This window comes from Triturus cristatus, chromosome 1_1 (assembly GCF_964204655.1).
Source record: "Triturus cristatus chromosome 1_1, aTriCri1.1, whole genome shotgun sequence".
NCBI classification, from domain to species: Eukaryota; Metazoa; Chordata; class Amphibia; order Caudata; family Salamandridae; genus Triturus; species Triturus cristatus.
The window spans coordinates 366,731,574-366,756,270 of record NC_140579.1 but is presented as its reverse complement, the minus strand read 5'-3'; the positions used below and the strand labels follow the sequence as shown (position 1 = coordinate 366,756,270).

General features: G+C 45.4%; 1 protein-coding gene across 4 annotated transcripts in view; it reads left to right on the top strand.

The window, feature by feature from the left end:
- Positions 1 to 24,697, top strand: part of TRAF3IP3 (TRAF3 interacting protein 3) — a 546,425-nt gene that overhangs the window by 259,878 nt on the left and 261,850 nt on the right. For 2 of the 4 annotated variants that reach the window (XM_085631112.1, XM_085631089.1), the window contains one exon: positions 3,852 to 3,992. The exons of the other annotated variants lie outside the window; for them this stretch is intronic. In XM_085631112.1, the coding sequence (XP_085487238.1) occupies positions 3,852 to 3,992 (141 nt within the window). The remainder of the gene's footprint in view (positions 1 to 3,851; positions 3,993 to 24,697) is intronic. 4 annotated transcript variants of the gene reach the window in all.

The following is a 24,697-nucleotide window of genomic DNA, read 5'->3' as shown; positions in this document are numbered from 1 at the left end:
ATTGTACTTGAATTATCCGGTTTTTAGTAGCACATTATTGTTCATTCAGAAAAGCTGGCTTGTGTCCCAGGGCAACCTTGAAGGGTACATGTTCATCAGGGGTCAGGACGAGGCCACTGTGTATCTATTGTCAGCGCAGGCGCACTTCACCCAAGCCTTGTTCAGCGTCGGCAGTCGGGTTAGGCACCAAAGGCAGCCATCTTTCGATAGGCCAAAATGGTCAATTTAAGCAAAGAAACACAAAAACGTAATTAATACATGGAAATGACTAATTAAATGTTATTCCCTTGCTAATACCCATATGTGTGTGTATTTATCTAGCAAAAGCAACACTCAATGCGGTTTATACTTACTAAATAAAGCACAAATCACAAATACATCACAAAAGCGACATATATCGTGCAATATTCTAATTGTCTATCATTAGTATGCGTACAAAATTTAGTTCACATATTAATTAAGCCATGCAAATGCAAATCCCACGTGTAATTCATATATTAGTACGGTTGGTACATATTTTCCACATCACTCCAATCCATTAGTTTGATTATTAATTAATTAATCTAATTAGTAAAACAACATGCAAAATGGGGTGGGTATACAACATTTTGCATAACCCGCTCCAGCACAAATTTGTAAGGCACTTCTTTGTACACATACAAGCAGACGCCAGTTCCCATATGTTATGTTATGCTATGTTATAGGGTTTTATAGAGCGCCCGTGTACCCGGAGGTGTCTTGACGCTGTTCTGAGTGAGCGAGGTCATACCGGTTTGAAGGTGCTGTATGGTTATTACAGCCTAAAAACACATGTTTTCAGTGCGTTTCTGAAATACAAAAGATTCTAGGAGTCTTTTTAGTTCAAATGGGAGGGAATTACACAATTTGGCATTCAATGTTACTAAACCTTTTCCGCCCCAACGGGCTGGTCTAAATTTTTGTACTTCGATATTTTTTGTGCCCAAAGATCGTAAAAGTCTTGGAGGCAAATACCAGCGGAAATGCTGCATAAGGTCTAATAGTCCGGTGTTGTGTAGTGCCTTAAAGGCAAAGCACAGAGCCTTAAAAGCAATTCTTTTTTTTCATTGGCAACCAGTGCAGTTGGTTCAAAGCCATGGAAGCTGAATGGGATTTGAGGAGGCCAAAAATAAGCAGGGGTGCTGTATTTTGTAAGGTCTGAAATTTGGAAAGCATTTTGTGCTGCAGTCTAATGTATAGTCCATTGCAATAGTCCAGTTTGTACAAGACTAGTACTGTCATGATGATTTGTGGAGTTATGGGAAAACAGTGTAAGATTTTTCTCAAAATCTTTAGGAGAAAGAAAACCGCAGATGCTATTTGATTAATCTGGTTCTTGAAAGAGAGGTTTCTGTTAAATATGACCCCCAGATTTCATACCTGTTCTACTGGGGATGGGACCGGGCCCATGTGTGATGTCCACCAGTCTGGGGACCAGAAATTAGTGTTGTTTCCAAAATAATCTCAGGCAATTTTCATCCATCCAGCTTCCAATGTTTTCCATGCAGAGGCAGAATTGGGAGGCTGTATAGATCGGGTTTCCTGCAGTCGACACCACAATTGAAAACCAGCATTGGAAATGCAATAGGTCTCGCATGCACTGGAGTTAGAACTATAGGCGTTGTAAATAATATTTTCTTTTAACCACTCGCTGCCTAAGCCAAGCACAGCCCAGTTTGTAAAGACTGTGTGTGCATGGTATTGTTCTGATAGTATAGTAAACAAAGAAGCTTATCCTAAACATCACTAATATTTACGATTATTTTTGTTTTTATACAAGCGCCTAGAGTAAATGGTTGTGATGCATTACTTGTATGATTGACGACTTTGATTTGTCCTTTATCACATATTGCACAAGGTCACTGAAAGATTATTTAATAGAGGAAGCCTTTCATGTAGGTTCCTGTTGCACTGGAGGCGTTCAGAAATCGGGCTGCATAATTTCTGCTTCTGATTTATTGAAATTAAATCTTTAAAGAATGCAGTGAACTGTTTTTAAGATGCGTGTTTGAATATTTAGCAGCAGTGTCACACACCATGACACACAAAAAAGCGCACGATTGCAGAACAATTTTTTTGTATCTTGTGCTCACACACGGATTTGGTTCTGAAAGTCGTCAGGATTTTAGGTAACATGCCATCTTTAAAGCGAGAATGCTAAGTCTTCATAAATAATCTAGCTGGGTATAAATATCTTAATCCAAAATACACATTTTGTACACCTTAAAAGGCATGTAAATGCACTATGACACCTCCGATTTTCAGAAATTAAATTTATAAAGAATGCAGTGAGCTGTTTTTCAAGATACGTGTTCGAATATTCAGTGGCTATGTCAGAGACCGCATTACACACAAAAAGGACGCGTCTACAGAACTATTGTTTGTATGTTGCGCTCACACACAGGTGTGATTCTGAAAGTTTTCGGGACAGGTTATAACACACTACCAACAATAAAGGCTGTGTAATAGACGCTACCAGCGTAAACGGCCGATATCGCAACAACTTGCAGGAAGCCCTTCGCGTGGCACTGTAGTGCTATGCCAACCTTTGTAAACATAATGCAGACGGCTTTGCAGATCCTCGGCAGGGTCACACTTCTTATCTTCCCAGTATCCCTGCGATCATGCACTTCCCGAATCAGGCTGCAACAAGCTTTGCACAAAGCCTCTCGTAGTGAGAGAGGAGAGCGGCCGCAAGTTTCGCGAGAGGTCTGCTGCAACAATAAAGGCGCATCAGCATGCTGTGGTGGGAGGCGGGAGGGATCCGAAGGCACCGCTGATCTTAAATAAATAAAGGTGCTTCGGCATGCTGTGTTGAGAGGCGGGAGGGGTCTGAAAACGCCAGCGATATAAATAAATAAAGGCGCTTCACCATGCTGTTGGGAGGCGGGAGGGGTCTGAAAGCGTTGCGGCAACAATCATATAAAAGAGTTCCCCTCAGCAACACATTAAACATACAAGCGGACCCAAACAGTAGTTAAGCGCTACTGCTTCCGGACTAAACGGAAGTCAGTATCACATCAACAGCCACTAAAAAGCCAGATAAGAACAGCTATGCCTACGTTAAGCTAATGGCAAGCAGCAACAGAAATTATCTGGCAGTGGGCGGAGTTTCACCCAACATATTAATTACTTGATGCCTCGGAGAGGCAGCGCATGCGCTGCCCTATGCGAGACCTAAAAAGAGAGGCAGTTTGTAATTTTGGCTGATGGCTGAGGTGTTGGCGGGAGGGCACTGCTAATGGAAAAGAGGCTACGAATTTAGGGCCTCATTAATGAGGAATTCGTGTAGGGCAGCGCCGCGAGTCTACTTGCTGCACTACCCTACGCCAATGTGAAAGTGCAGAAATGCAGTGTATTTATTAAAATACGGTGCATTACTGTCCTTTCCTCCTGTGCTGGAGCACAATATGCTGGACTTGAGTATACTAATTTGCTAGTGAAAATAAATGCTTTTTAAATTGCAAACATACATTTCAAGGCATAAATCAGGACATTTAAACAGCTAGCTTAGCCATTCACAAAAGGCTGAGTGAATTGGATTTAGTGTTCTTTCTCAAAGATGCTGAAGCAGTGTACAGTTAGGATAAACAGTATGGTAAAGAAGATGTTAATTTCGTATTGTGCTGCTTCGTTGTATCTTTATGGCAAAGAGTAAAAATGTGTGGTAGAGGCCCTCTATATTTATGTTCTGTTCACTTCACTGTCATGTTTATTTTTATTGGCTAACGCTTGGTTGAACCTCAATGCATGAATTAAACGACACAATCTAAAATGGCCTGTATTGTAACTATCAATAAGGGTTAAGAAGCTTATCACTTCTCTTTGTAAAGAACTTTCAAAGGGATGAAGTGAAGAGGATTCTGCTAGAGATGGAGGATAACAAACAGAAATATGAAGAGAAAGCCAAGGAATCTGTTAAGAAAATACTTGAAGACAAAATCATAGCAAAAAAACAGCTACAAAACATTCAGGTGAGAAACTGAATGTTTGTTTCGCCCTCTTTTAAACCTCTGGTATACTGAACATTTGTATATTCTGGAGACATTGTGAGAGTAGTCAACACAAAGAAAAGGAATATTGCAAAAAGATAGAATGATGTAAGGTTAAAAGGTTAGCAACAGCAAGTTGAGGAAGCATACAAACCTGAATTTGGAAGGTAAGGAGAGTAATTCAAAAACAGTTCTTACATGCAGTTGGAAATGGCCATCTTTTCTGTTGTATGCCCCCAGAAAACTTTACTCCTGCTAACCGGCGGCAAAAAGGGCTTCTAAGCTCACCTCTAAACATGTTAGAGTTGGCATATCCTTAATATTTACAATTATTTATTTTTAAGTCCCTAGTATATGGTACAACATGCTGGCAGGGTCTGTAAATGAAATGCTAATAATGGGCTGAAGCTTCATTATGCAAAGTGCTAAAGTAGCATTGTAAAAAATGTCTCAATGCCTGTAATTTGGGCTTGGTTGTGCAATTTTAGAAAATGCCATTTCCACCTGGCAAGCCAAACCTTTCCCCAGGCATATACATACCTTATTAATACTTTTAAGTCATCCCTAAGGAGGATGCATGGTATTTAACCCCTTCGCTGCCAGGCCTTTTCCCCCTCCTGTGCCATGCCTTTTTTTGGCTATTTGGGGTAGTGCGCGCTGAGGCCCCTGTAACTTTTTGACCACATAAGGTATCCACTCCAAATTTGCGTCCTTTTCTTCCAACATCATGGGGATTCTAAAGGTACTCCGGGTTTGTGGATTCCCCTGGAGGGGTCACAGAAATGAGCCAAAATACAGCAAAAGTTTTTTTTTGGGGGGGGGGGGAAATTGGAAAAACGGGCTGCAAATGAAAGCATCTGGGTTTTTCCCTGCAAATGTTATCAAAAAAGGGTTTGTGGGGCTGAAATCACTATTTTCCCAGCTTTTAGGGGATACCAGACTTTTGTCAGAAACCCAACATTTTTTACACAGTTTTGGCATTTTTCTGGGACATAGCCTATTTTTGCTATTTTTGGTGCTTTCGACATCCTACCAGTTAATGGTAGAAATGGGTACAAAAGCAATAATGGATCCTAGAAAGCTATACATTTTAGAGAAGTAGACAAAATTCTGAATTCAGCAAGGGTCATTTGTGTAGATCCATCAAGGTTTCTTTATAGAAACTAACAGTTAAAGATAGGATAAATTGAAAATTAGTTGAAAAAAACAGCCTTTTCTGTCAACGTTTTCACCTGTAACTTCTTCTAATTATGACAGCTCTTTGAAAGCAATATACCGTTACATCCGCTGGGCATCACTGGTTGTGGGGATATATAGGACTGGTAGGTTCACCAAGAACCCGACGAACCCAGAGCCAAAAACTGAGAAGCAACTTGCAATGGTTTTTTATTGTGTACCTGGTATTTAGTAATTATTCTGTAAAAATGTGTAAAATCGGCATGAAAGACACCTATGTATTTCTGAAATGGGAACAAAATATACAGTTTAGAAACAGTAGATATTTGCACATTTCCGAAATTGGGAATACTCATACTAGCATGAGAATTATCAGTCATTTTTTTAAATGACTTATTTTTTACACTTTGTCTTTCATTTGGAAATGCATCGAAAGTCAATAGGTAATAACAGTTCCTTTACAAATCTGAATTACCCTAAGTCCCCCGATAAAAATGGTACCTCACTTGTATGGGCAGGCATAGTGCCCACGAGAGGAAATGGCTCAAAACCCAACGTGAACACACCACATTTTCACAATGCAAAATTACCCTTTTTTTGGCAAAGTGCCTAGCTGTAGTTTTTTAACCCTAGCTCTGCCTAGGGAAACCTAGCAAACCTATACATTTTTGAAAACTAGACACCCAGGGGAATCCAGGATGGGGTGACTTGACTGCCTCCCGCCAGGTTCTGTTACCCAAAATCCCTTGCAAACCTAAAAAATTGCCAAAAAAACCACATTTTCCCCACATTTCTGTGGTGGAAAGTTCTGGAATCTGTGTGGATCCACAAATTTCCACCCACCCAGCGTTCCCCAAAGTCTTCCGAGAAAAATGGTACCTCACTTGTGTGGGTCGGCCTAATGCCCGCAACAGGAAACGGCGCAAAACGTAACGTGGACACACATCAATTTCGCAGCGAAAAATGAACATTTTTTGACAAAGTGCCTAGCTGTAGTTTTTGAACCCTAGCTCTGCCGGCACCTCGGGAAACCTACCAAACCCACACATTTCTGAAAACTAGACACCCGGGGGATTCCAGGGAGGTATGGCTTGTGTGGGTCCCCCAAGGTTTCCTTACCCAGAATGCCCTGCAAACCTCAAAGTTAGCAGAAAAAAATCACCTTTTTCACACATTTTTGTGGGGGAAAGTTGTGGCATCACCGGGCTGACACAAATTTACTACCACCCAGCGTTCCCCCGTGTCTCCTGTTAAAAACGGTGCCTCACTCGTGTGGAAGGCCCAAGTACTCGTGACAGGCAAGGGCCCACAACGTAGTGTGGCGACATGAAAATTGCCTATCTCAAAACGACCTGGTTTTGCAAGGGGGGTCACTTGGGTATTTGGCCCGGTGCTCGGCGGCCAAGTAGGGAAACCTACCAATCCCACACATTTCTGAAAACTAGACACCCGGGGGATTCCAGGGAGGTCTGGCTTGCGTGGATCGCCCAACGTTTCCTTACCCAGAATGCCCTGCAAATCTCAAATTTAGCTGAAAAAATCACCTTTTTCACACATTTTTGTGTGGGAAAGTTGTAGCATCACCGGGCTGACACAAATTTCTTACCACCCAGTGTTCCCCCGGGTCTCCGGATAAAAACGGTGCCTCACTCGTGTGGGAGGCCCAAATACCTGCGACAGGCAAGGGCCTAAAACGTATTGAGGCGACAGCAAAATTGCCTACCTCAAAACGACCTGGTTTTGCAAGGGGGGTCACCTGGGTATTTGGCCAGGTGCTCGGCGGCCACGTAGGGAAACCTACCAAACCCACACATTTCTGAAAACTAGACACCCGGGGGATTCCAGGGAGGTCTGGCTTGCGTGGATCGCCCAACGTTTCCTTACCCAGAATGCCCTGCAAACCTCAAAGTTAGCTGAAAAAATCACCTTTTTCACACATTTTTGTGTGGGAAAGTTGTGGCATCACTGGGCTGACACAAATTTCCTACCACCCAGCGTTCCCCCGGGTCTCCCGATAAAAACGGTGCTTCACTCGTGTGGGAGGCCCAAGTACCCGCAGAAACGTTGGGGGATCCACGCAAGCCATACCTCCCTGGAATCCCTGCCCTGCACTCCTGCCAACTTTCGTCTGCTCCTATCTGCTCTGCGACTCTCGTTATGGGGGGGGGGGGGAAGGAAACCTGCGCCTTTGCAAGCCTCCCAAACATATATCTCCAAGAAGCTGTCTCTGTCTACTGGGGCAAGGAGCTGGGATGACCCCTGCTGCAGGAATTCCTCCTCAGTCTTCACAGAAAGCCTGAACTCTTCTCAGCGTTGCTGGATGATCTCACTGCAAGCCTCCCAAACATCTATCTCAAAGACGCAAGCACTTCACCATCACTAAAATACATTTCTCCTCCTGCACCAGATTTTTTCGTGCTAACCACTCTCAGAACAACTCTTTACATGTCTGAGAGGAAAAACAGCTTTAACATCTCCTGACCTCCAGCAAGATTTCACATTCTTTAATCTGAAAATGCTGCACCATTCTGTCTAACTAATTCAAGCAAATTCTTAACTGTCATTAGTCTATCACCTCATGAAGAGAAAAAAAAAACTAAACTGCTCTTGACATTAAGGGGCTATTGGTATCAAAAAGAAAAAAAGCATTGGCAATATCAAAAGTCACATACCAAGTCCCATGCTACTTCTGTAACAATATCTGGGACAAAGAAGGTATATGTTTGTCCAATTCACAATAATCAACTGTCATGTACATTATCACATTTGCGCACCAGCTACACAAAATCATTTTAAGCATTAGTGATTGGGGTCACCTCTATCAAGTCCTGTGCAAACTTATTTTCTGTCTATATAGGCCATTTAATAACCATTGGAATCTCCCATAGGCAAATCACATTTTCTCTAACTCTGTTCTGTCCAGTATCTTTTGGTGCGCAAAATCACAGCATTTGTCCAGCATCTGAATTTAAAAGTGACCTCTTCTTACCCTGCACTTCCCTGTAACTAAAAAGGGCACATTGCTCTTGAATTAACTCACAAAATACATTTTCATATTTCTGAATTAACCACATATCAGAATTATTGTACACAATCTGCTGTTGTTCACATTCAAAATCATATTGTTGCATTTCTCTTTTGAAGCAAAATATATTGTTCACTGTCATGTCTGATTTATATCCGCAACCGGTGATCGTAAAGTCTAAAACACTGGTCTGTTTACCTCCCTGCACATTCCTTTCTGGCTGAAAAACCTCCTCAGAAGAATTAATTAAAACCGTCTGTGTAGTTTGTAGTCTGACTGGATTCTCTGTTACATTTTTCACATCTAAATCATCCTGGTTATCAGACACGTTTAATTCTGTCTTCAAAGATATATTCTCAAACTGGGCATCAACTAGCTCGGTTTTCAACTCACTACGTTCTTTTTGCAAATGCTCACATTTTTTATGCATATTAACCAACACATGTAAAATAACACCGCTGTCTCTGTCTAAAATGTCATTAATCTCCAGCTGATTAACACCCTTCATCGCAACTCCGGAGTCTGTAATCTCGGAGGAGTCCCACGTTTCAGGCTTATGCTCTGATATTTTACATTCACTTTGCAACTGAAAACATTTTATATGCATTCCTTAACAAACACTTGAAAGGGATCCAGCCCCTTCTGCCTAACGTAGCAAGCTATTTATAAGCACCTTTTACAAAACACACCTAAACACACACACACCAATTCTAACTCAGCACAATTAGCTCACTTCACGAGCCAGCACACCATAGGGGCTACCCCCATGCAAATAAATCAATTGATATCTAAGAGTCTGCTTTTAATTTCTAGAAAACATATTTCTTCCCCTTTTAAATCAACGTTCACATCCTGCAACCGACTACTCCAAAATGTAATGAAAGGTCTCAGATCTCCCCTGGACCAAGGTATGTACCGTCACTTTCCCAGGGAGAGAATATCAGTTCCAAACTTATGGAATATAACATATACACAGCACTTCCTAAGGTGGGCAAACTCTCAACACTCCCCCAAAGGCAAGGCACGAAAACAATATATACACAGCACTTCTCTAGAGCGAAATATACTTTGCACATCACTTGCCAGGAGTAGAACAACTTCCTATTACACAATTACCTGCTACAAGGAAATTCACCCATCCTTCTACAACAGAATACTTGGCCAAGAAGAGTCCACACCTCCTGCTACAAGGAAAAGACTAATTGGTATATATGGGATGTATTTATTAGTAAATAGCACCACACGGTAAGCCAAATGCACCTATCATAGCAGACTCTAACATATCAATAGTATGACTAAAACACAATCAAGGCAAACATATATGTAGAAATATATATGTATGGATATAAGAATCAGAAAATAAGAAGGAAAGGAGAGAATCAGTAAAGAATCAAGACACAGTTAGTAGCAGAGACACCTCACCTACTGCTTCATCATTTCACCCCACTTTGCTCAAGGGGAGTCCATTGCTTGAACAAGGTGAAAGCTCAGAGGTGACATCAGCTCCACTCTTCCGTGACAACACGTCTGCTCCACGGCGTGAACTTCCACCAGGCCAGTGTAGGCTCCCCTTTTTAATACAAATTCAAACACAACGAAGCTTCTAGCAAGCCTCGCCCCCTCGTTCTCATGAGAGCCCGTACCAGCCTGCTCCAAGGCCACTGCATCGGTTGATCAGGCCTTTGCTATGGCTCCGAGACAGACCATGTACATTCCTCTGATAAGAACCAGTTCTCTCTAGTCAGTAAAGTGCGAAAAAACAGGAGAAGAGCAAAACATGCCCTCTCCACCTACTGCTGCTTCGTGCAGGCACAGAAAATAGCTTCAGTCATGAAAATGGAGTTAGTTAAGCCATACACACAAAGGCCCAAAGCAAGATGGAATCAGAAAAGCAAGGATGACATGAAACCATGTCAAAGGCAATAGTCAGCACTGCCGTAAAGCAAGGTAAAGTCAGAATTCACATAACCCAAATAACACTATAGACTTTATCCCTCAGTATACAACATTGAGCACATGTGTGCACCATCACCCACAACACTGCACCTCAACATCCCATACCTTCTATTCTTGGCAAGACTATTCTACTTAAAGACAGCAAGATTACAGGACAGGAACAATTAACGCTCTGCAGCCCAAGAAGTGTGACAGCGAAGTAGACCGAGTCAGTATTAGAAACGATGCTATAACCTGTGAAAGACAATCTACCTTGCTAAGTGAGATGATAACCTGTATGGCATGACCTTTCATTTGTTCAATAAAAAGATTTAATAATAAAAAGATTACAGGACAGAAGAGAAGCAGGCATATGCAAACCCATCCTACATTAAGGCTAGGGTAACATAACACACTTAAGTCAGTACAAAATGGTGGTGGTTGAGGGTCATCATAGGGTGCCAGACCACAAAAGTGGCTCATTCACTACACCCCCCCTTGCAAAACCAGGTTGTTTTGAGGTAGGCAATTTTGATGTCGCCTCAATACGTTTTGGGCCCTTGGCCGTCGCGGGTACTTGGGCCTCCCACACGAGTGAGGCACCGTTTTTATTGGAAGACCCGGGGGAGCACTGGGTGGTAGGAGAATTGTGTCAGCCCGGTGATGCCACAACTTTCCCACACAAATGTGTGAAAAAGATGATTTTTTCAGCTAAATTTGAGGTTTGCAGGGCATTCTGGGTAAGGAAACTTTGGGGTATCCATGCAAGCCATACCTCCCTGGAATCCCCCGGGTGTCTAGTTTTTAGAAATGTGTGGGTTTGGTAGGTTTCCCTAGGTGGCCGCCGAGCACCGGGCCAAAAAACCAAGTGACCCCCCTTGCAAAACCAGGTCGTTTTGAGATAGGCAATTTTCATGTCGCCTCAATACGTTGTGGGCCCTTGCCTGTCGCGGGTACTTGGTCCTCCCACATGAGTGAGGCACCGTTTTTATCGGGAGACCCGGGGGAACGCTGGGTGGTAGGAAATTTGTGTCAGCCTGGTGATGCCACAACTTTTACACACAAAAATGTGTGAAAAAGGTGATTTTTTCAGCCAAATTTGAGGTTTGCAGGGCATTCTGGGTAAGGAAACGTTGGGGTATCCACGCAAGCCATACCTCCCTGGAATCCCCCGGGTGTCTAGTTTTCAGAAATGTGTGGGTTTGGTAGGTTTCCCTAGGTGGCCGCCGAGCACCGGGCCAAAAAACCAAGTGACCCCCCTTGCAAAACCAGGTCGTTTAGATAGGCAATTTTCATGTCGCCTCAATACGTTGTGGGCCCTTGCCTGTCGCGGGTACTTGGTCCTCCCACACGAGTGAGGCACCGTTTTTATTGGGAGACCCGGGGGAACGCTGGGTGGTAGGAAATTTGTGTCAGCCCGGTGAAGCCACAACTTTCCCCCACAAAAATGTGTGAAAAAAGTGATATTTTCAGCTAAATTTGAGGTTTACAGGGCATTTTGGGTAAGGAAACTTTGGGGGATCCACGCAAGCCATACCTCCCTGGACTCCCCCGGGTGTCTAGTTTTCAGAAATGTGTGGGTTTGGTAGGTTTCCCAAGATGGCTGCCAAGCCCGGGGACAAAAACTCATGGGACCCCCTTTGCAAAACCAGGTTGTTTTGTGATAGGTCATTTTGATGTCTCCTCAATAGGCTTTGGGCCCTTGCCTGACGCGGGCACTAGGCCTACCCATGCAAGTGAGGTACAATTTTTCTCGGAAGACTTTTGGTAACGCGGGGTGGGTGGAATTTTGTGGACCCACGCAGATTCCTGAACTTTCCACCACAGAAATGTGAGGAAAATGTGTTATTTTGGACACATGTTTAGATTTGCAATGGATTCTTTGTAACAGAACCTGGTGAGAGGCAGTCAAGTCACCCCATCCTGGATTCCCCTCGGTATCTAGTTTTCAAAAATGTACAGGTTTGCTAGGTTTCCCTACGTGCCAACTGCGCTAGGGCCCAAAATCCACAAGTAGGCACATTGCTAAAAAAAAAGTCAGAGCCCAGTGGGGGGAATCGGTGAAGGGGGTTTCATCCCGATATGCCCCTAAAGGGGCAGAAAGACTGGCTATTTTTTGTGGGGGTGGGGGCATTGGTATGACCATTTTGGGCAGCCCCCACGAATAAAAAAAGTCTGCGCACTCGCTGGCTCCTAGTGGGCTTTCTGCCCCCCAGGGGGCAGATCAGGGGCCACTGCCATCATCTGCCCTCCCGGGGGGGCAGAAAGACTGGAATTTCTCTGGGGGTGGGGTGGGGGTATTGTCATGCCCATTTTGGAGAGCCCCTACCCCTACACTAATAAAACAAAAAAAATACATGGTTTCTAGTGGGCTTTCTGCGACCCCAGGGTGGGCCAGATTGGGGGCTACAGCTCCCATCTGCCTCTTGGGGGCAGAAAGACTGTCATTTTTGTGGGGGGGAGGGTGGGGGCATTGGCGTGCCCGTTTCGGGCAGCCCACACCATAAAAACAATTGCGCAAAAAAAATCCCTTATGGATAGTGGGCTTTCTGCCCCTCTGGAGGGGGCAGATTGGGAGCTTCTGCCCCCAATCTGCCCCCTGGGGGGGCAGAAAGGCTGTAATGGTGGCAGGAGGGGTGGGGGCATTTGGGTGCCCATTGTGGGCAGCCCCCACCCAAAAAACAAATGCGCAAAAAAAATCCCTCACGTCAAGTGGGCTTTCTGCCCTCCCCCGGGAGCAGATTGGGTGCTACTGTCCCCATCTGCCCCCAGGGGGGGCAAAAAGGCTGTAATGGAGGCAGGGGGTTGGCGGCATTGGCATGCCCATTTTGGGCAGCCCCCACCCTAAAACAAATTGTGCAAAATAAAATACCTGGCATTTAGTGGGTTTTCTGCCCCCCGGGGGGGGTCAGATTGGGGGCTACTGCCCCATCTGCCCCCCAGGGGGGGCAGAAAGGCTGTAATGGTGGCGGGGGGTGGGAATAATTGGCGAGCCCATTTCGGGCAGCCACCACCCTAAATAAAATCCACCACCCTAAATAAAATTGCGTGAAAAAAATCCCTAGCGTCAAGTGGGCTTTCTGCCCCCCCGAAGGGGCAGATTAGGGGCCAATGCCCCGTCTGCCCCCCAGGGGGGGTAGAAAGGCTGTAATGAAGGCGGGGTGGGGGCATGGGCATGCCCGTTTTGGGCAGCCCCCACCCTTATTTATAGTTTCTAAAAAAATCCCTGGTGTCTAGTGGGCTTTCCGCCCCCCCGAAGGGGCAGATTAGGGGCCAATGCCCCATCTGCTCCCCAGGAGGGGCAGAAAGGCTGTAATGGTGCCGGGTGGGTGGGGGCATTGGCGTGCCCATTTCAGGCAGCCCCCACCCTAAAAAACCTGAAAACATATCCCTGGTGTTTACTGGGCTTTCTGTCCCCCGAAGGGGCAGATTAGGGGCCACTGCCCCATCTGCCCCCCGGGGGGGCAGAAAGACTGTAATAATTGGGGGGGGTGGGTGCATGGGCCTGCCCGTTTTGGGCAGCCCCCACCCCTATTTTTACTTTAAAAATAATTCCCTGGTGTCTAGTGATTGGGGGCTACTGCCCCCATCTGCCCCCCAGGGGGGGCAAAAAGACTAAATGATGCCAAAATAAACTGGGGGAACAAAGGCCCTTGCCCAAGGGGCCGCTCCCCCCCTCCCTGGAGTCTTGTGGGTGGATCCCTGCTTGGGGATCGCCCTCCTGTGGCAATCCCCAAGCAGGGATCAACTGGGGAGATTCTCCCCTTTCCAACGATACCTCTCCCGTCTTTCTACGTGCTCAGGGGGCTGAAATAGCCCCCTGGGCACGTAGAAAGGGAAACTGAAATGAGCCTCTTGGCACATTTCAGTTTCGGTTTCACTGTAATGACGTCGGCGCGACGTGCGCGCCGATCGTCATTACAGGGAAAGCAGGGGTGGGTCTCGGGAGCTGGGGAAGCTCTTCCCCAGCTCCCAAGGCTATTTTGCTTTAAAGGAAATCCCTCTGGTGCCTGCACCAGAGGGATTTCGCAGGGGATGCCTCATGACGAGCTGGACTCGTCATGGGCACACGAGAACTGTGTGCCATGAAGAGTCCAGCTCGTCATGGGCATTCAAGGGGTTAAAAAGTGGGGCATATATATTTGATGTTTAACATGTCCTTGCAGTGAAAAACCTCCAACGTCGTGCTTCACTGTGGCAAGACTCGCCCTACCATAGGTTAACACTGGTTTATGCTATTTCTTTTAATAAGTGCTAAATTCACTTTGGAAGCACCTTGAGAAATGGATCAAGGACTCATTTTAATATAGCCTTATAGCCCGCCGTAGCGGGCTATACCGGCTGTTAAAGGCCCGCTGCAGCGTTAAAGGCCCGAGCCGAAGGCGAGGGACTTTAACAAAGCAGAGGGTCTTTAAAAGCTGGTATAGCCCTGCTACGAAGGGCTATAAGGCTATTAGAACATTCTGCCACTAGAGGGCAGAATGTTCTAACAAAATAAAGCCTTCAGGGAGTACGAGGGGATTCAAATCCACTCAGGCTCCCTGAAGTCTTTGTTCACAGCCAGAGCTGTGAACAAAGACACATTGGAATGTTGGTGCACCGGGCTTATACCAGCCATTATAAGCCCGGAGCACTCCATTGTTTTTAATGGAGCTCCCAACATTCCAATGTTCTAATATAGCCTTATAGCCCGCCGTAGCGGGCTATACCGGCTGTTAAAGGCCCTCTGCAGCGTTAAAGGCCCGAGCCGAAGGCGAGGGACTTTAACAAAGCAGAGGGACTTTAAAAGCCGGTATAGACCTGCTACGAAGGGCTATAAGGCTATTAGAACATTCTGCCACTAGAGGGCAGAATGTTCTAACAAAACAAAGCCTTCAGGGAGCGCGAGGGGATTCAAATCCCCTCAGGCTCCCTGAAGTCTTTGTTCACAGCCAGAGCTGTGAACAAAGACACATTGGAATGTTGGAGCTCCGGGCTTATACCAGCCATTATAAGCCCGGAGCTCTCCATTGTTTTCAATGGAGCTCCCAACATTCCAATGTTCTAATAGTTATTTAAAATCCAACTTACTGGTCAAGTTTGATTTTATGAAAAATATTGTAGAAATTACTGTTTTAGAAGGTTGTTATTTTCCTGTCTGAAATCAAAATGCTTTCTTGTCAGTGTCCAGCTGATGGCTCCCCTGTGGTGAGATTGTATTGCTCCCAGACAGTGGACAAAGGCAAATGGGAGTGGGGAGAGGGACTTCATCCTCGACAGGATAGCCTGGGGGGCTATGCCAAACACCTTCCTGATGGCAGATGAAGCTTACACCTAGGCTTGCCTCCCCTTTGTCTTTCTAGTCAGGCTGGCACTAAACTCAGTGGGGGTAGGTGGTAGAGAAACTTGCCAGGACTAGTTTAGGGAGTGGACCAAGGTTTGCCATCCACTCACAGGCAGGCACTGGGCATAAAGGATTATCCCACTGTCTTCTCCTCATAACACTCCTAGACCTGTGAAGATCAGAAGGACTGCCTCTGTTTTCTGAAACCTGAAGGAAGACTGTTTGTTTTTACCCAGGACCCTAGAAGTGACTCCATGGGTCCCTTAGCTGGCCTCCTGTTTGAGCTACAGGGACCCAACAAACTTCAATTAACCCTTTCCGTGCTTTTGCCCAGCTGACAAGTACCAACTGGACCTGCCCTGGATCCTGCTGCTGGCCCCTGTTAGAGTGAGTCCTAACCCCATGTGGTGCACCCCCTAGGTCCTGGAACCTTAGCTTGTGTTAGAGTGTATTTCATCTTCTCCCAGAAACTTTTTGCCAACATTCTGCTTGTGGAAATGACAGAGACTGGGATTGCAGTTGAAACCGCAGCTATGAACATCCAATCAGCAGTCGGCCTCAGCTTGCTGGTGTGCCCCGCAGCAGAAGATCTGACTTCTAGAAAAGTTCATAAGACTGAACATAGAGGGCTTCTTCAGGACCAATACCATCCAATCGATGTTGAGGCCTTCCCATACACAGGCCTCAGACTTTGCCTGCTCAGAGCTTTTCCACTTTTGTTGACAACAGTACCGGGAACCAGCTCTTCATCAACCCTCTATCATTGAGCCCTGCTTTGGATTCAGCTAGCTCCACCGACAACCACTTTTTATCCTTAAAGGTTTTTAATTCAGATGGTAAATTTTCCAACAGAACAAACCTGGTCTCTGTATCCAACCTGCCCTCCATTGTGTCTGGCCTTAACTTTTTACCTTGACCAAGTCTAGTGCAACCAGATCATAGCGGTTGTCACTTTGTTTTTTTTGGAACTATTTTTATGTTAAAATGTAAAAATTCACATGTCCTGTTCTACTTATTGGATTTGTAACATTTTGGTGTAGGACGTTCAGGTGAAAAAAGAACTGCTGGTGTCACAGTTACAAAAGTGAAGCAGACTGTGCTAATGGTGTCGTCTTCTTTCACTTCTGATCGGTGCTGGGCAGAATTTTTCCCCCCAGAGCACCTATCAACAACACAGGATACACAGTGTTGGAAAGGAGACAATGTGCTGCCTGTCCACAGTGGATCCCTGCTTGGGTATCACACTGGGCAGGCAATCCTCAAGCAGAACCCATGCTTTCCTCCTCCCCCATTCATATCAGTCTTTCTGACTCCCTGAGAGGCTGAAAGGGGGTATTTACCATAAATCCGCTATACTCCAGGAAATCAAAATGGCACTGCTTTTTGTGGTTGAGTAAACCAACCTTGGGCATGGGCCTGTCCTCCCCTCAAACCAAGCTGCACCAATATTTGGACCCCCTGGAGTCAGAAAGGGAGTGTTTACCCCCAAACTGCTCCCCTCCCTAGAGTGAAGAAAGCCCACCAGGCAACAGGGAATCAGTACAACACTGCATTTTAATCGGGGAGCAGCCACCAATAGCCATGGGCCTGTGCTTTCCCTCATACCGGGCTGCACCATCTTTTAGCCTCCCGGTGGTTGAACAGGTGATGTTTATCCCCAATCTGTCCCCCAGGTGACTGAAAGCCCACTAGACCCTAGGGAATCAAAATGGCACTCCATTTTTGTGTAGGGAGTAGCCCCTGGGCATGAGTCTTTGCTTCTGCCTGTCCCTGGCCATATTAGTCTTTCTGCCCCTCCTGGGAGGGGGAGGAGTAGGGGACACAGGGGGTGTTTACCCCCTTTCCCACCTTCTGAGTGGTGCAGCAAATCTACTAGACACAAGGTAGTGAAAACAGCATTGTTTTTTTTTGGGGGGGGGACAGCATCTAGGGGCATGGGCCTGTGCCTCACCCAAACCCAGCTGCAACAGTCTTTCTATCAACCCTGGGAGTGGATAGAGGGTGTTTACCTCCAGTCTGCCCCTCAGGGGGCAGGAAGGCCACTAACGCACCAGTGAATCAAAACAGCACCGTTTTTTTGGAGGGGGAGAGGCCCCAAGTTCATAGGCATATGCCCCCCCCCCTACCTACTCACAACAGTCTTTTTGCCCCCTCAGGGTGCCAATAGCAGGTTTATACACCAAATCTGCTTTCTGGGGGAAGGCGCAAAGCCCTCGAGACCCCAGGGAATAAAAGCTGTCCTGCGTTTTTTGTTTGGGAACAGCTCCCTATGGGACTAGGTCTGTGTCCCAACTGTGGATATGACAGTCTTTCTGCCCTCCCCCTCGGGCAGATTTGGGGAATTTACCACCCAATCTGCCCTCCTGGGTGAAGAAAGCCCACAAGGTCACTAAGAAAGAAATGATCCACACAAAGACGGTGTTGAGAGGTGCCTCACCAGGCATTGGGTTGTACCGCCATGCCAGAACCAGCCCAACAGTCGGTCTGCCCCCCACCCCCACACCTGGAGTAGACAGGGGGCGTTCCAAAAGAAATAAAAGTATGGAGGACTTCCCAGCCAGACATTGGGCTGTATCCCCACCTGAGAAGGATCCCAACAGTCTCTCTGCTCAACTCAAGAGGATTTAACACAATTCTGTCCTTCGGGGGGCAAAAAAGGTCACTTGGCACAGGGCTATATATTTTGTTTTAGGAAATAAATATGGCTGGTGGACAGGCCACCCTGGTATTGGGCCTATTCCCCAACCCTTAATCCCCCATAGGTCTTTCTGCCAGCCTGGGACACAAAGTACCCCCATTCCAATGGCAAACAAGGGGAAATCTTGATAATTTTGGGTGTATGTTTGACATATAGATTGGCAGAGTAAAGGTAAATCCCAACCTTCTTTTACTTGCTATCCTGAATGGCTGCTGTTTTCAGGCTCAGGCCTGGCCACCACCAGAATAAACCCAGACTTTTTAAAAAATGAGATACCTAGGAGAGTCAGAGTTGGTGTGCCTTGCGTGCATCCTGCAACATTTTATTGCCCTTAAGACCTGGAAACCTCAAACTTTGCCAACAATCATGCAATTTCCTCACATTTCTGTGACAGAAACTTCCAGAATCTGGAGGGATCCAAAGAATTCCTACCACTCAGCATTTCCACACTTCTCCTGATAAAACGCTACTTGTGTGTCTTGCCCGTGCGCCTGGGACACAAGAGGCCCCAATACGCAACATGGAGAAATCCGCAATAGGGGTAGCTGCGATATTTCAGCCCACGCTCAGCTACCACCCTGGTGAATCTAAGAAACCTACACCATTTGCAAATGTAGACACCCAGGAGAGTCCAGTGGGATGTGCTTTGCATGGATCGCATGACGTTTCCTTACCAACAGTGACCTGTAAACCTCAAACTTTGCCTAAAATCATGGATTGTCCTCTTATTTCTGTGACCGAAACATCAAGAATCTGCAGGGATTAACAAAATTCCTATCTCTCAGCATTCCCATACTTTTCCTGATAAAAATTCTACCGCACTTGTGTGGTGACTTGGCTTTGAACCTAAAACACAAAAGGTCCCAAAATGCAACATAGAGAAAATCTACAATAGGGTAGCTGCGGTATTTGGGCCCAAGCTTGGTTGCCACCCAGAGAAAGTAACCAAACCCAGATATTTTTGTAAAATAAACACCCAGGGAAGTCCAGTGTGATGTGCCTTGAGTGGATCCCATAGAGTTATCTTATCCACAATGCCCTGAAAACCTCAACCTTTCCCTAAAATCACAAATGTTTCTCATATTTCTACTACAGGGATCCACTTGATTCCTACCACCCAGTATTCCCACGCTCTTCCCAATAAAAATACTACTCCACTTGTGTGGCTGGATCTAATGTCTGTGAGAGGAACGACTCAAACCAAGGACAAGTTTTTCAGGTTTTACTGGTTGACATCCGAGATTGGGCCCAAACACTGCAGCTACTCCCATCGCCAAATCTGTACATTTTTTGACAGGAAATGTTGATGTCTCCACATTGCGATTTGGAGCTTGTTATCTTTGCTGTGGTGAGCATTGAGCCCACCCATAGAAGTTGGAAGCTTTTGTATCGGAATAAGTTGGGGAATGCTGGATAGTAGGAAATATGTGGATCCTGTAGATTTTGGAACTTTCTCACCAAAATATCAGGAAATGAGTGTGTTTTGGCTACATTTGAGGTTTAAAGAGCCATCTGTGTAATAAGGTTAAGGGGATTCATCCAAAGCACACCACCATGTACTCACCCGGGATTCTAGTCTTCCAAAATGTCTGGGTTTGGTAGGCTATCCTGGTTGGTTGCCAAGCCCAGGCCCAACTTCTACCGATTCTCCATTACAAAAACTGGGTTGGTCTGAGTGGAAAGACTTTATCTTTGCTGTGGTGAGCATTGAGCCCACCCGTACAAGTGGGGAGCTTTTTTATTGGGACAAGTTGAGGAATGCTGGATAGTAGGAAATATGTGGATCCTGTAGATTTTGGAACTTTCTCTCATCAAAATATGAGGAAATGAGTGTCCTTTGGCTACATTTGAAGTTTAAAGGGCATTCTGCGTAGAGAAGTTAAGGGGATCCATCTAGGGCACACCACCCTTGACTCACCTGGGTTTCTAGTTTTCAAAAATGTCTGGGTTTGGTACGATATCCTGGGTGGCTGTCAAGCCCAGGCCCAAATTCCACAGATTCCCCATTGCAAAAACAGAGTTGGTATTGAGTGGAAAAATGTGATTGGTTCAGATTACATTTTAGAAACTTTCCTGTTATAGATGCAGGGCCCACCCATACAAGTGGGGTAGTGTTTTTATCAGGACAAGTGTGGAAATGCTGGTTGATAAGAAATTTGTGGATCCCTGCAGTTCTGAAACTTTCTCTCAGCAAAATGTGATGAAAATGTGTTTTTGGCTGCGCTGGAGGTTTGAAGGGCATTGTGCATTAGAAAAGTTAGGTGGCTCCTTGCAATGCACACAACCCTGTACGCCTCTGGATATCTAGTTTAAAAAAGAATCTGAATTTGGTAGGTTTCCATGAGTGGCGACTGAGCCCAGACCTAAACTTCACAGCTACTCACACTGTAAAAAATGGGTAGTATTGAGTGTAAAATGCTATCTGTCCGTTTTGTGGCCTTTTCTGTAGTGGATACTGGGCACACCCATGCAAGCGTGGTAGTGTTTTTATCAGGAGAAGTGCGCAGATTTTGGGTGGTAGGAAATTTGGGATTCCCACAGATTCTGGATTGTTCTTTCACTGAAATCTGAGGAAAATATGTGTTTTTTGCATATGTTTGAAGTTTGAAGGTTATTGTTGGTAAGAAAAGTTAGGAGGTTTCAGTGCAAGGCACACCATTCTGGACTCCCCCAGGTATCTAGTTTTCAAACATGTCTGGTTTTACTGGGTGGTAACAGAGCTCAGGCCCAAAATCCACAGTTACCCAGATTGCAAAACAAAATGGCGGATTTAATCAGAAAAATTTGATCAGATCATAGTGCCTTTATGGGGTGTTTCTTATAGTGGGCACTGGGTCCACCCACGTAAGTGGGGTAGTGTTTTTATCAGGATGAGGGTGGGAATGCTGTGCAGTTCCAGAATCAGTGGATCCCCTCAGATTCTGGAACTTTATATCACAGAAAAGTGAGGGCAATGTTTATTTTGGCATAACATTTGAGGATTGTAGGGAACTGTGGGCAAGTAACAGTAGGGGGATCCACACAAGGCAAACCATCCTGGATTTCCCCAGGTGCCTAGTCATTAAAGATGTCTGGGTTTGGTAGGGTTCCTGGGTGGCGGCCAAGTCCACAGCTAACCACTAGGCAAAAAAAAGGGTTTGTTCTGAAAGGAAAATTTGATCTGTCTGTTGCGTTTTGGGGCCTTTCCTGTTTTGTGCTTTGGCCACCCCCACATAAGTGGGTCAGGTTTTGATTGGGACAGTACATAAATGGGGGATGGTAGGAAATTTGAGAATTCCCACAGATTCTGGAACTTTCTCTCACAGAAATGTGAGGGAAAGTATTTTTTGTGCCTACATTTGAGGTTTGAAGGGTACTGTGGGTAAGAGAGGATAGTGGAATCCACACAAGGCCCTACACCCTGGATTGGTTTTCAAACATTTCTTGATTTGGTAGGTTTCCCGGTGTGATGGATGAGCCCAGGCCCAAAGTCCACAGCTGCCCTCATTGTAAAAGAAGCATTACTTTTGCTGGGTAAAATGTGATGTCTTCAGGTGGCCTTTTAGGATGCTGTGTGTGCCGGGCGCAATGCCCAGCCACACAAGTTGGGTACCGTATCTATCGGGAGATGTGCAAGAACATTTATTATAACCAATATGACTTCTCTCCATTTTTGGTATCCATTTGTAAGACAGTGTGCAAGAAAGAAGACATTTTGCAAAATGCTGTCTGAATCATATGATAGTATGGGTAATTCCAAATTCATTAATGGTCAAATAAACACTTTTTCTAAACTCAGCGGCTTATTTGTGAGAGGCTTATGCTACTGGAGTGCCACTTTTTTTTTTGGGACGCTCCCGCAGCGCAAGTCTTAATCATATGTATGAAGTTACACAAAACTACTGTGCGTGGCTTTTTGTAAGACAAAGCAGTGCAAGTCTCTGCGTTGCCTTACTCTGCACCAAGGGAGCATTCCATGGGTGTTGCTGTGGGTTTTCCAAAGCAACACCCATGAATCCTTTCCTGTAGACAGCTGGTTCGACAGCGTCATGGCTCTAAACTGAAAAATGTCCATTTCCAACACTGTTAAATCCCTGGGGATTACTCTTGACTGCCACCGAAGCATGAAAGACCATATCAATGCTTCTGCAAAAAATGCATTCTAAATGCTGAAAAACCTCAAAAAAGTTAAACCTTTCACCCCTATTGAAGGCCTAAAGATGGTGGTCCGATCCTTAGTCCTACACAAGCTGGACTATGGCAACGCAATGTTTATTGACACCACAAAATCTTAGCTAGCCCGAATGAAAGCCACACTCCACACTGTGGCTAGACTTATATCAGGGGTATAAGCTCTTTGATCACATCATTCCTAATCCCAGACAACTCAGCTGGCTGCCAATCGAGGCTAGGGCCATACTAAAAACTGCCTGCATAACTCACAAAGCGCTCTACACTGAAAAACCAATCTACCTCACAAATAAACTCAAATCAAAAGACGGCCAAAAGAGACTTTTACGGAGGTGATTCCTCCACAATTTAAGAGAGAGAAATCTCACACCTGCTCCTTCTCTGGGAATGCTCCTAAAATCTGGTACTCCCTGCCCCAGCACCTGCGGGATAATCAATTCTTCCCTCACTTCAAAAAGAAACGGAAGCTTATTCTCCTCAACAAACACTCAAACCCTCCTCTTTAAAGCACCTGACTGGCTTGCGGTTACCCGTCTGCACCCTCTAAATAGGTCTGTGCACCACTACCCCAGGGAAAACTGTGCCTCAAATTTCCCCAATCCTCAAGAGTCCTTATCCCAGTTACCTTAGAACTACATCATGCATCTTTCCACTGTTCATCTTGTTTTGCTGTTTTTGCTGTTACTATGTGTTTTTGTTAGTTTTACTCCTCCGGTAATCTTGTACAATTGCTGTGGTGCTTTGTAAAGAGCTTTGTATTTTTGAGTACCGTAACTACCTCAATATTGTATTGTCAACTTTCCCTAATGTCCTTGTACACCACATCATATACTGTCACCATGTATCTGTATTTTGCTATAACCTAATTGTGGTTAGTTGGTGCATCTTCCTTATTCTTGCTCTGTCCTTTGCTGCTCAGCCAATAGTGATGTCATTTGGAATGTTGAGTGTGTGGGACTTAAGGAGATGTCAGTTAGAAGAGATGGACTGAGCAGCAGGGAGGCTGCTCCTGGTGGGGCATTACATGGTATTTACCACCTTCAGAGTTACCTTTATCTGAAACTGTTACTTAATGAATAAACCTACAACTTGTTTCTACATGACCTGTCTACAAGACATCTTTCATTTTAAGACTGGCGACGATTTGGAAGAACCTACTTGTGTGCTACTTCAATGGATTATGGTTATGAAGCTTAAAGGATTTTCATGAAAAAGGAACCTTAAGAGAACTTTCAAGCTGGCATATACGGTAACTGGTTTATAAGACCTGTGTGTTGCTGAAGGAAAACTATACTGGAACTAAGGAAATCTACTAAAGAGATTGAAACATATGAATTGAAACTTCAAAGTAAAGGAAATGCAACGGAAACACCCTGGTCAGCCCCACCAGTGTCCCATATCAACAGGACAGCCTGCAGCCTAGGGCGTTTGACCGTCTATTTTACAAATATATTTGAGCTGCAACCAGCTGTGACTGTCTTGGCATACATCCTTTATGCACAGAGTTTGCCAACACATCAAACAACCCAGCTGCAAGGCCTGTCAGTGCTGGGCTGTCTACTCAGCAGAGTGAAGTTGACACCCATAAAGTCTAGTGCCGCACTGGATGTTGAAAGTAGCGCTTACTTGTGAGGAACCAGAAGTGTCTATTACTGCGCTCCATCAATAGAAGCTGGTTGTGTCTTTTGACAGGCACAACAGAGGAGCAAGCAAGTCTGGATCTGTGCTCGGGGAAGTGCTTTGGGCGGAGCCAGTGACAGGATCCACGTTTCAGGAGTCATTTTGAAGGAGCCTGTGTTGATAAAAGGTGGCAGTGAGTAACTCTGTCGAGTTGCACCCCAAGAGAAGTGGCACTGGTGACTTGTTGTGGGAATATTGACGCCACTTGTGAGCCCATACACTTGACTAATGATGCAGTGTCTCCTGGTCGTGTCTTATTTACTGACTGTGAGTACTTCGTTTAATTTTGTCATTTTAGACGCTTAATCTGGATATGGCTGCACTTTGACAGTTGAACCGCTGATACACATTCATACATGTCACGAGCCGTCCACATCACGCATTCACTCAGCGCGCTGTCTTACTTGCGTCCTGCCGTTCAGTCATTCCTCCGTGGGATCCTCAGTGACGTGTGGCTCATGGCTCTTATGGACGTTCTTGAGCACGGTAATGCCGGGAGCCATCCAGCGCGGCGTCACTGGTGCGTGCCGCCATTTTGGGATTGGCGTTTCCTGTTTCGCCAACCACGCATCGTTTTCCAGTGCCGATAAAGTTGTTGACATTTTGTCGTGTGGAAACGGCAAATACAGGTACTCTTTTGAAATTTAGTAGATGGAGAGGTGGACAGCAGTTGGCAGACA